The sequence below is a fragment of the Lissotriton vulgaris genome, chromosome 10 (assembly GCF_964263255.1).
Source record: "Lissotriton vulgaris chromosome 10, aLisVul1.2, whole genome shotgun sequence".
NCBI lineage: Eukaryota > Metazoa > Chordata > Amphibia > Caudata > Salamandridae > Lissotriton > Lissotriton vulgaris.
Genome location: NC_141698.1, coordinates 1,071,886,890 through 1,071,899,051, shown reverse-complemented (window position 1 = coordinate 1,071,899,051; position 12,162 = coordinate 1,071,886,890). Strand labels below are relative to the sequence as shown.

At 41.1% G+C, this 12,162-nt stretch overlaps 1 protein-coding gene across 1 annotated transcript in view; it reads right to left on the bottom strand.

Moving 5' to 3' along the window:
* NGLY1 (N-glycanase 1) overlaps positions 1–12,162 on the bottom strand; it is a 421,608-nt gene that overhangs the window by 66,503 nt on the left and 342,943 nt on the right. The window contains exons 10-11 of the mRNA XM_086942132.1: positions 8,847–9,032; positions 7,702–7,879 (exon numbers count right to left, since the gene is read on the bottom strand). Coding sequence (XP_086798258.1) covers positions 7,702–7,879; positions 8,847–9,032 — 364 coding nt within the window. The remainder of the gene's footprint in view (positions 1–7,701; positions 7,880–8,846; positions 9,033–12,162) is intronic.

The following is a 12,162-nucleotide window of genomic DNA, read 5'->3' as shown; positions in this document are numbered from 1 at the left end:
GAAACCTACAGTAGCTGGAGGTGGTGGGAAATCTACTCACAACTTGTGTCACATCAGACTATGGGCTTAGCTACAACAAAGAAATAAAAATGGCAGGTGACAAATTGGACAACCTCCAATTGAATATAAACATTCTAGGTATTATTTTTCCAGATAGTTCCATAACTTATTAAGCATGAAGAGACTGTTCAACAGCCTTTATTTTTATGGGCCAATGTAAGGAAGAGAGCACAAATCCTTACAGTACATTTTCATACAATGCTTTCTTTTTGCCTTTAACTCCTATCTGGTAGGTCAAGAGAAACTTAGAGAAAAACATGAATTGCAAGTCTATCTCTTCTCCAGCGATCACTTAGAAACCTGGCATGGGTTATCTATATACAATTTAGTCCAATCCCTAATAGTTTCTTCCAGGGCCAGCAGTTCACTAGCTAGATGTCAACTGGCAACAGCGGAATCCGCATTAGAAAGACCCTCCACTAAGCTTTGTCCACAACAAAAAAAGTCAGCACCAAACCTGGCCAATATTTCCTTTCATGTACTGGTGTGACTGAGATCTAAGGTCATTTTTGGCCATATGATCGAACTAAGTGCAGTGATCCTGGGTGCCGACTGGTAAGACCACCTCCAGCATCCTACAGCGAGTTAGGCCTGGCAACAGTTGACCGGCACCAAAAGTGAGCCTATGCTTTAATGTGTGCCATGAGGTCTTAATTGAAAGATAACGTTTGTGATAGTGGGTGTAATAGTACCAGATAACTACCAAATTGTCACTAAGCAGATTATGAAATCATTGCTCTTGTGTGTCCAGATCTGTCCCAGATGTGGTTTGGGCCTGGTTACAATTTCCTCCAAAGATCACAGGTATGTTGCAAAATTCAAAACGCAATTCTTACACCCAAAAAAACGTTTATATGTGTTTGAGTCAAATTGTCCCAATAATCCATTTCTTGAAAACCCATTTTTAAATGGCTACGACATAGGAAGTATTGTAAAGCTGCACTTTTTTTGGAACAACTACGCGTGTTACAGAGCGTTCTCGCGAATCCACTGGTCTACTGTTATCTAGGACTATATTAATTCCCACCCGTTCTCTTCTTAATTTTGTAGACTAGATGGAAGATAGATGCGTTTCTTGGAGGAATGCAAGTTCAAAATGAATAAATCTTCAATAGAATAGCACCGTTTTGTATTTAACAAAACGTGGCATGCCACAGACATTCAGTGAAATGATCAAGAACATTGTACTAGTGGTGGAGTGAGCAAGTGACAAAATTTGGGATGTTGGGCTCGATACTTGCAAATCAAGGCTCTCCAGGTACAGGCAGAGGAAGGGATGTGCATTAATTGGGTCGAAAAAAAGAAAATCCACTGCAACGACTACCCCGTCCCTTATGACTATCAAAGAAAGTTGACAGAATGGAGGTCCAGGAGACATCAAGGTATTGGGTACAGCAAGCCCAGATAAGTAATGAAAGACGGGGTAGAAAAAGGTTATAAGGAGAAGGATTGGTGAAGAAATGTAGTCATATAATCCTGTGGGAACCAAACAAATACATTCACACTCGATATATTGGTGGATCAGAAGCCTAAGTCGTGTGACGGAGGCCCCACTGTCCAAGTACCAGTTAAGCAGTGGTATTGTACCTAAACACCAGGCGAAATTATACAAATTAAAAGAAGGTCTACATTACCATCCCTGCATGAACTAGTCATATGAGCAAGGGAGGATTAAATGGGTAGTAATAGACTCAGCTCACAACAGTAACCAAGAACTCAAATTAAGACAGAATCATGAATACTGAAAAAGGGATAACATGGATGACCCAAGATCACAGCTTAAGCCCATCATGTAAAAAGATAATAGAACGAATCCATCCACTCATGGCACTGGGAGGTGGGTATATGTGAGCTTTTTGTCAGCCCGTAGATCATAGGGGTAAAGCAAATGCTGCATTGTGGAAATATAAAGCACCACTTCCTTTTAGAAATAGAGACCACTGTCCAATCTCGGTGACCATCGCTGCAGACCCCAAAATCCACCTTCAAGTGTGACTGGATTTATCCCGATTTCTTTACAACAAATCCACAATCTGGTTTTATAGTTTGTTGAAATTAATTTTATGTATCATTATGCTAATTGTTGGTTTGTGTTTAAAAACCATAATCTTAATAATCGAATAATACCTTGTATGCCCTCGCTTGTTAGGCCGGTAGTTTCTCAAACTGTGGGTAGTGAGGCACCTCCGGTTCAAGGAGGGGAACAGGGGTGTTCGACAGTGTATGTATCTAGAAAGCCAATGTTGGTGAGGAGACAGAATTATGGGTGGGGTATGATTTGGCACCTAGGTAAATTAAATGTGAGGAAAGGAAGGAGATTGGACTTAAAGTTAAGAACCCTCCCTCGAAAGTATAGGTCAGTTGAAGTCCAAGTAGAACAGCTTCACCCTACACAATGCCAAAGAATGACAATAGGGGGAGACTCGAGAAAGAAGGTGATGATTAAAAGACTTGAATGTAAGGTCAAAGAGGACTCTGCCCAATCGCAGGTAGGTTCTAGGCACAAGGCTAGGGGTAACGCCATGCAAAGCATTAAAGAAATTAAGCTTTTCCTGCTGTCAGTAAGGAGTCCCAAGACGTCTGAGGGCCAAGGAATGCCAGATTCTTGGCAATCAGATGTAGATTCAGCCCAAGTCTGGGTACAAAAACAAACACAATGAACTCTTCTTCTGTCCCCTCTTAAGGTAGGACATCAATAAACACAAGGATCAGTCTAAACTAAACACTGATTTTTGCAATACAAACCAATTGCACCATTTGAAACGTGATTAAAGTTTAGAAAAAAAAATCATATTTTGATAATGAACAGGACAGATACACACAAAGATATCATTTATCCAACTCTATTTTTTGATTGGTGAGTCACAGGGGAAGTGAAACAAGGGCGTGTTATACATACATCACAACACAGTTGAAACATAACTAATACTACATATAACAAAATAATACATTTAGGCACAGCTAAAATTAATGGTGAAACCACTCTCAACAAGACCTAGAATTTATTCTTGAGTGCGTGATGGTCATGTTGGGCTGTAACACTTAAAAGTACACATCGACGTTTCGACCCCTTTAGATTGTGTGCAAAGAAACATCATCATGAGGTCATTAGAACTAAAAACAATATCTATGTATTGCCTTATGTCTTGGTTCCAAATGAATACCAAAAGAGTAACCCTTGCCGACAGTAAAAGGTGACTTGCATATATACATATATATGGAGTCCTCCTTATGTAGGAGTTTATACTTTCTCCAATATGATCTCACTGGTAATTATCCAGGACAAAGGGCACATCGTTCTCACAAAGAAACTCCGGCGTCATGCTCTCAGGGTCCTCTATGTATTCACATTCATCAGTAGTCAAAAACTTTCTAGAATCTGTAGGGGCCCGCAGCCTCCATACAAACAATTAGGTAACGCCCAGGTGCAACCTTGCTCTCTTGTACCCTCTGGCCGTATGCGCTCCTCTTAGTGTTATAAAGTGCTTCGGAAAACAAGAGCTGCTCTGTCAGGTGAATGAACATATGAGCACCGGTAGGCAAGCCTGTCTACGGCAATCTGGGAAACAGTTCTATGCAAAGCAGTCACATAAGCATGTGCCACTGTGCCTCACTCAAGAGAACAGGGAACACCAGGATGATAAACTGAGATGATACACTTTCCTCTAACTAAGGTGCTCGGGTCACTCTAAACAACTGGAGCCTTGGTTGGATACAGTCGGCATAAAGGAGGCACAGAAAAGATCAGAACATGAGGAAAATGGTGAGAAAGGTCCTGGAGCAGCACCTCCATTAGAAGGGAAGAATGTCCCATTAATAATGCCAGACAGGAAAGGTAACCCTTCTTCATATTCAGATATGCTAGGTCAGGCACGTGAGAAGGTGGAAATATACAAAGAATGTACTGAACAATGGTCTATGAATCCAACAATAGCATCTAGGGATGAAGGTCTTATCAGCAGTAGAAGGCGGGTGTATCACATTACAAGCTAAGGACCAAGTCATATTAGTCCTAGGTGATATATCATACGGAGTGTGCAGCATAAATTCACAGTACTGATGGGGGACAAACAGAAGCAGGAACCAGCAGGGAGAATCCATAGGCACATCTGGCAAGTTTTTTCAGCTGCAGGAAGCCGGAATATGGTGCATCAGATTTTGCCAGGTTACTCACTGTCCTTCTCTGCAAGCTTAATCAGGCAGTAAACTGAAACTCTAGTAGTAGCAATGCTGAACTAGTGCTAATCACCCTTCATTTTCTGTGACTAACAGCTCCAAGCACACACTGCCAAAGCTTTCCGATTTGCTGATCTGCAGTCATAGCAAAAGCCAACTTTTCCATCTCAGGCCTAGAGTGAAGAACTGAGATTAGTGATGGTGGTCATTGTAAGGAGCAAGCCACTGCGCTCCTGGGAGTAGTAAAGGTTCTATTCAGTTCTGGCACTCAGCAGTCATCCACTCCCTCATTGGGGTGTCAGCACTGGTCCCCAACCTACAGCAACTGGTTCAAGAACCATAGCTTCTAATGGTGCTCTCAGGGAAGCGGCCTTCTTGGGTGTGTCTCAGCTCCAACTCCAAGAGCATTCATCTTTATCTTCTGGTGATATTGGATCCAAAATGGCAAAGGTGCAATCACCTAACAAATAGTGATATCCACAGTGTAACTGTTAGGCTTTTACAGGAGGAGCACATTCTGACAGCCCTGAGGGCATCTGCAATCGTACCTTGAGAGTGTGATGCATCACGGATGTCTATAACGCCGCCATCAACTATCTCCTTCACTACCTAAGTCAGTATAACACAGTGTTCATACGCTGTGGCTTTCAAGAATTGAACTTTGTTTCATAAGTGGATGGCAAATAGAGTGCTTAAGGTGGCCAAGGTGGGTGTATCCCATAGTGGTGCTGATGTGACGATAGTGTGGGTGAATTTTCCATATTATCAATCTTAGGCTTGAAAAGATTTTTGGTGTCCAAGCACTACTCTTTGCAGGCAGAGGGGGAGTGAACTAGTTTCTTGTAAAAAGTGTGCTTGGCTTCTTATTGTTCGCTTATGGGTTGGAGGGTTGGTGAAGCTGGCATGGCATGATGAAACATAATAACTCAATATTAACAAGCCAAAGACAAATATAGGCACATGGTGGGGGGTGCTTCTATTTCATACTCCAATACAGCATGGCTCACCGAGCAGCACATGCGCTGCCCAGGCTCCATCTAAAACAGCTTTTCCTTTTGGTCAACTAAGCAGCTTTAAACTGGAGTTTTCCAAGGATCTCTGTGATCCCCTTTCCTGTTAAACATGCACCGAGATCTGTGGCCCAGGAAATATCTAACTATCGCATTACATTCCAAATGTAATGATACTACATCAAACCACCTCTGTCTGGGCAGCCAAACACAACCACAAAATAACATTACTCTCCTGCCTGAAGCAAATGTATTGATGGATGGAGAGCCCCACCTGCAAAAAATGGTCAAACACCGCAAAACCTCCGAATTGAAGAGCCTACAGTTGGCATTATTCCATTTGAGCGGCTGGAGGAAGGAAACAACTTTGAGTACGGTTTGATACAAAACTTTCTTTTAATCATCACACCACTTTAACATGATAAGCAAAGATTCCTCCAGAACTTAACCTGACTGAATGTGTTTTGCTTCCATTTAATTACTGTAGCGTTCTAGATGCTTATCATCCTGGTTATGTCTCTACCTGAAGAAATCTGAACACATGTTCCACCACTTAAAGAACTGCACTGGCTACCAAGTAGCACAGAGAATGAAGGTCAAAATGCTCTGCCCAGTCTTGATGTCACAAAAAGGTTATGGTCAAAATGGCCTAAATTGTTGTTCATTAGCTACCAACCAAAATGAAACCTGTGGTCTAACAAGGCCAACCTGCTTTTCAAGCTAGATTCAGCTGCAATTCCCAAGGAGACGGGACAGTTTGAGTAGGGGGATCTCTGCTCTGGAACACCAGGTGCCCAGATAGTAGAAATAAACCAACTGCAGCAGTGTACATGACAAAAAAAAATAACAAACACCGCCTCTTTTATCAGGCGCCTCTCCCATTAATAATGCACCACCAAAACCACTCCTCGTCGAAAGAAGGGAAAGAGCTCCTTGGAGTACCACTTAACTCTTACCTGAAGATCAGAAAATCTGATAAGAGTTCCCCGATTTCATGGACTTGGCATTGCCCGGGTACAAGTTTGGCAAGGATTTTGGACAGGCGATTCTGCGCTACGAAGTGGCTTCGGTTGCAAGCAATTGCTTTGCAAAACAAAGACTGAGGGCATTGAACATTTTTCATGGAAGGCTTTATTGGCACAGAGGAACGGAAGATGCTGAAAATGGGAATTCAACACCCAAGGTGCATTTGTAAAGGGCACCCGGAATCTGGAACGCGCGGACTGGAGCAAGTGTAATAGAAATCCACATGACTTATATGGGCTATGCTAAATGAATTCTGCAGATTGAATGACTAGAGCGAGAGGAAACAGGCTTGCACTCAAGATTAACAGTTCCTGTCACATTGCCTAGATGAGGAAGTAGTTGTCAGCTCAATCAGAATGGGCTACACGTTGGCTGCCCCAGTCATCAGAGCCCAGTAAAGTAAAAGATGGAGCACCACCAGTGGACTTGCATGTTTGTCAAGTTTACTTAATGAGGAACACGAGTTAATCCAGAAAAAGAACCTGGCAGAGTGGGATCGCATTTCCATGCCGTGCACAGGACTATTATCCCGACAAGAAGTCTCTAAATCTCCAGAGGGCGGGTGGGGGGTGGGTCAGGAAGTGTGATGGTTAACAACAAATTGTCCCCCTGAAACTATTCAAAGAAATCTGTCCTTTGAAGACGTATGTGCTAGAAAAGAAGACCGCTTGGTTTGACTGTAAGGAACTACAGAAGGCAAATACTACTGCAAGCACACTGAATTTCCACTTCCTTCTCTTGGGGCTTTGACTTTCGGAGAGTGTAGGGGTGGGGGGTTGCAAATCTGGTTGGACAATGTTTTCAGCTAAAATCTGTCTTTGTGTCTCCTGCAAAGCAAATTTGGAAGTTCTTCTGCAGACAAGAATAATCTTGAATCGGCAGTCGACACGTGAGTCACAATGTAAACTCTGCTGGGACTTACGAAATAATGGACGGGATAATAAGCCGTGGCCGTGTGGAATGTCAGAATTCTTGAAGGGGAGGGAAAGTGAAAGTGTGCCATACGCGCGCTGTACCGCTGGTTTCTAGTGCTGAAGGGAGACATGAGGTGGCACACGCCGACAGGAGATGTGTACGTGTACGGAGTGCACATCTCCTGTCCGCGCGTGCCACCTCCTGTCTCCCTTCCAGCACCAAAGCGGCAGCAATAGTCTCGCTAGCGAAGCAGCTTGCGCTGCGTTCATAGCGAGACCTAAAAAGTCAGAGGCAAGGGAAGGTAGAGGGAAGGAGTGTTTCATTTCTTGTGATCTGTGAATAAATTAAATTTGCAAGACAGACGGGTGAGAATTTGGTGAGTGATAAATCTCCATATTTATCCAATTAGTACTACTGACACAAAAGAAGTGAAACGTAGGTCAGCACATCCACCCCTTCTCATTAAAGACTGCTGCTGTGACCATGCTAGAGAATGTTGAGCTTCAGCACAAACCTCCACTCAGAACAACTTCAGCTGTGGAAGACCGCAATCGCCACTTTACTTCTCCATTCTGATATGTTGCACTGCTAACTCGAACAGAGACATTTTCCACTTTTAGACCAACTGAACCACACTCCAGCTTCCAGCACACACAAGCATTTGTGGATCCTTCCCAGCGAGCTAAATATACCTGTGAGAAACAAGTACAAAGGAATACATTTAATAATGTTACATTTTATAACTTTTCGGTTTTAATTAGACAATGCCTTTTCAGAAAGATCAACATCAGTTACTTTAAATAAGGAAAAAAATGTAAACTGTACTATAAATGCACTCTATAAATCCCTTCGCCCAGAAGCCACAAAAAGTCTAACCACATCAGTTGACATTTTCCTCTATTTCTAATTGTTTGGTGTACAATTGAAAATCATCAAATGTATCACTCTACCATGGACTGAGACTGTGTTCTACAGCACAGATATATTATTTCTTTCACAACAGGTGTAAAAATTGTTCTGGAATTTAGGTCTTTTTAAAATTAATATCTTTTGGGATCATGGTAAATATTTGTGGTTATTTTTCATGCTGTTTTACAGAGATTGGGACAGTCAATGATTATGGTAGGAAAAGGAGTACAGTGGACTAGAAACATGTGCAAGTGATGACCATCTTTCATTATTCTGGTCTGTAAATCAAATTAACAGAACCAATCACAAACACAATTCAGATTTAGAATAGTGTGATAAAAATTAACAACATAACCAGGGCAAACAGGTAAGAAACCATTTATGAAGAGAAAGTATATTCCGATTTGGCAAACCAGCACAGGCTTACTTTTATAAAACCTTATACTGTAAGAAATACATTTGGGTTATTGCACTTTTACTAGGTTGGTGGCAAAGGTAGTGAATTGTTTAACTGGGTAACTACCAAGAAAGTTATTTGTTTACATCTGAGGTGACCAGATATGTCAAGAACATCTCTGATGGGGAATTCAGCCCCTTCAGACTGGCTTTGCTGTTCTTACCCGAGTGCAAAATACATTCATGATTAGCAGAAGAGAACGGAGTGGCATTCTTTGGGCATGGAGTGCAGTTAGCGTAAGCTGCATTAAATAAACAGGATCTTGCAGGCGGAGAGTGCATTAGTTTAATTACCATTTTCCAGTCATTCTCCACTTTCCTCGCAAGAGATTCCATGCGCCAAACGCCGCTCTCCCAGCCCTTGATTTCTTCGTTATCATTTGAAACACGTGTGTAACTATCTTCAACTACGTTATAACGGAGGTGAAAGCATTTAGAAGACTGCTCTTTTTCAGAAGGGACAAAAACAGTGTCTGCTTTCTTATTCCAAACAAAATAAGAATAAAAAAAATAACTTGGTTAATATTTCAATATTTATGCAGGCAAAACATTTACAAATCATATACACAGACATCTAACCATCTCGAAGTGCTGATGGGAGAAAAACAGATAATTAACCTTAAAGTCAAAAACAAGTGCTTTTTCATTCTCTATTCTGAAGCATTTCAGCTCCCACATATAGGACACCTCGTGAATTAATCAGCTATAGAGTATTTTAATTCCTTTTCAGCAGCCAAATGTGTTTCCTTCAGGAACTGGATTTTCCTAAACAAAATATCATGTGGAAGCACATGTAGAGTATACAAAACTGTCAAATGTAGTCTTATTTAAATTCTAACTTTTTAGAATCACATCTTGACTGCTAACAGAGTCAAAGAGAGCAAGTGACAGATTTCACAAAGCAGAATTATGCTTGTGACTTTAAAGGCAGACATTGCTATTACGAATAAAGTTGAAAGACAAAAAAAACAACTTTGAATATATTACTTTTATATATATATATTTTTTTTTAGTTTCTGGGAATTGAGGGAACGCTGCATCTTAAATGTTAGTCTGTTTACTGTCTCACAAATCTGGTCCATTAGACAGTCTGAACAGCAGAACAAATCCCCTGTAATGTGTCCCACCCTAAGTTGCAATACAGGGAGGATAAAACCTACTTACCTGTAACTCTGGTTATCCAACATTGGCATCTTTCACAGATTCACTTACTTGATTACCAACCCTTCACATACAGGCCTCTAGTGGGTCTACGCACAGGATTTCGTCCAAGTCTTATGCTTGATGGATCAGTGAACTGCCCAAGGGACCACCGCCTGCTTTAATCTTACTTTGAATCTATCAATGACTTTTTTCGTTTCAGCTGGACAATGGAGCAATAACAGTAAACAAGCATGCTTGGCAAATTATAAACTCAAATGAAGTTCCAGGCACCCAACCATACTTTATCTTGCACTTTTCGTCCCACATACGAGACTCATTTTTTAGAATAAAACTTGGCGCTTCTCAGACTAAGGAGCCTACCACACTATTGGTAAAAGAATGGTCAAACAACAAATTAAGGCTCTGTGGATACATGGAGGAAACACTACTTCACATAGTGTGTATTTGTATAGCTCTATTAAACTTGTGTACAATCATGCTGAGACCGTATTTTTTGGAAGTAGGGATGAGAACGTACCGCCAAGCTTTGATTTTGTTTAATTGGCATCTCTAACCTGCCTATTTGCCAATTTGTAATTTTGTTTAGCTGAAGCCGAAAAAAATGGATTGCCTCAGAGCCATGGCAGTAAATGCTTTGTTAACTAGAGAGTATGCTTGTTTGCGTATTTGCCACCATTTGATAATTTTCAGTTAAATATTGAAAGGTCCCTAAATCCAAAGTTCCCAGACCAATCTGATTTTAACAAATGTATGTTATTAATTTTGAATCTTGCTGCCTAGATATGTCAAGGTATACCTGTCCATTCATAAGCAATTGTACTCTGGTATTCAACCTAAATGTTCAGTCCGGTAGAGCCAATTTATTGAATTCATTATTTCCTATGGCCGTTATACCTTTGTATCTCTAGCTGAGGTTTTGAGATTTTCCATTGATGATTAGGAAAATATTACTAAACAGTATGCGCCTTTGTGTATTTGCACAGATCACTTGTTCTTGCTGCTAAAAAATGCTCAGATCAATATTTAATGCTCTTGGTACTGTGAATTTATGAATGATTTCATTATATGATTTTTAACAAATTTACAGGTTATCAATATTAAAACCTGCTACTAAGATATGTCCAGATATGGTAGTCTGTACATCATTAAATGCACTCTGGTATTTTACAATTATTTTATTCACCTGCCAGGTTGAAGCGTGGGTGTTAGAAATGGGATTCCTGGTAGGCTGAGGTATGCACCCAGGCCAAGTTTTTAAAGTGTGAATGTTTTACCTATAGGTGACTGAGTGTTGGTCTATCCATTTGTTTCCTGCCTGCGGTCTGCTGGTAAGCCTCCACCTGGTGGCCGTATGGTAACTATGCCATGGGGGTACACTATTGAAAATATCTTATGCAAAAGTCTTATGCATTCTCTATGCTGTGTGTTGTCCCCTCTTATTTCTACAGGTCTGGTAAACTTCTAAGGTGGAAGGAGGTCCATGTGCCCTGATGAAAGTGCCAGAAAGTGATCTGGCAAGGAAACATGCTGGCCATTCTTCTTAAAAAAGTGCTGATGATAAAAAGAGTAGGCAATTTGTTGAGAACCTCCCTGTTGGTTGCTAGCTTACATGAGGTATTTTCTATAGGCACATTTTCTTCTCATTTATGTAGGATTCACGACAATGCACCCGACCGCTTTTATAATTTTTAAAAAAATACACATAATGGGTGGGTTCATAGGTATATACTAGAACTCCCCCCCCCCCCCCCCCCCACTCGAAATTGAGTAGTGGGGGTATCCAAGAAGCATTGACTTGATATGTGGTGGGCGACAAGGGCTTTTTTATGTGTTACTGATGTGGAGTGGAGGGCGCCCTTGATGCCTCTTTTGTCCCTCTAAAGCTCTTTTGTTAAAAAGTAATTTAAAATGACAAATCAAAGTGACAGTTGCCTGCACACACAGGCCCTGCAGTGGCAAGCCTGAGACAGGTTTGAAAGGTTACTTCTGTGGGTTGCACAATCACCGCTGCAGCGCACTAGTAGCATTTAATTTACATACCCTGGGTATATGGTATACCACCTTACAAGGGACTTCTAAGTAACTTAAATGTGCCAATCGCATATATAAAAGTTAAACACATTAAGGGAAAAAGCACATGCACTTTAGCACTGATTAGCAGTGGTAACAGTGCTCAGAGTCCAAAGGACAACAACAAGAGCTCAGCAAAAAGAGGAGGAAGGCAAAATGTTTGGGGTGCCCCTTCAGAGAGGGCTATTTTCCAGCTATCGGACAAATGATTTTTGCATTTTTTATAATTATTTATTGCAAATCCATTATTATTTAACTTTTAAAGCTGCTTTCCAACTACAATTGTGATGTCACAGTATGCACCATAGTGCAACTGTGCAGGATGTGCATATACTGCTACGCGTCCCACTATACATTTGTATTACTTGTGGGATGA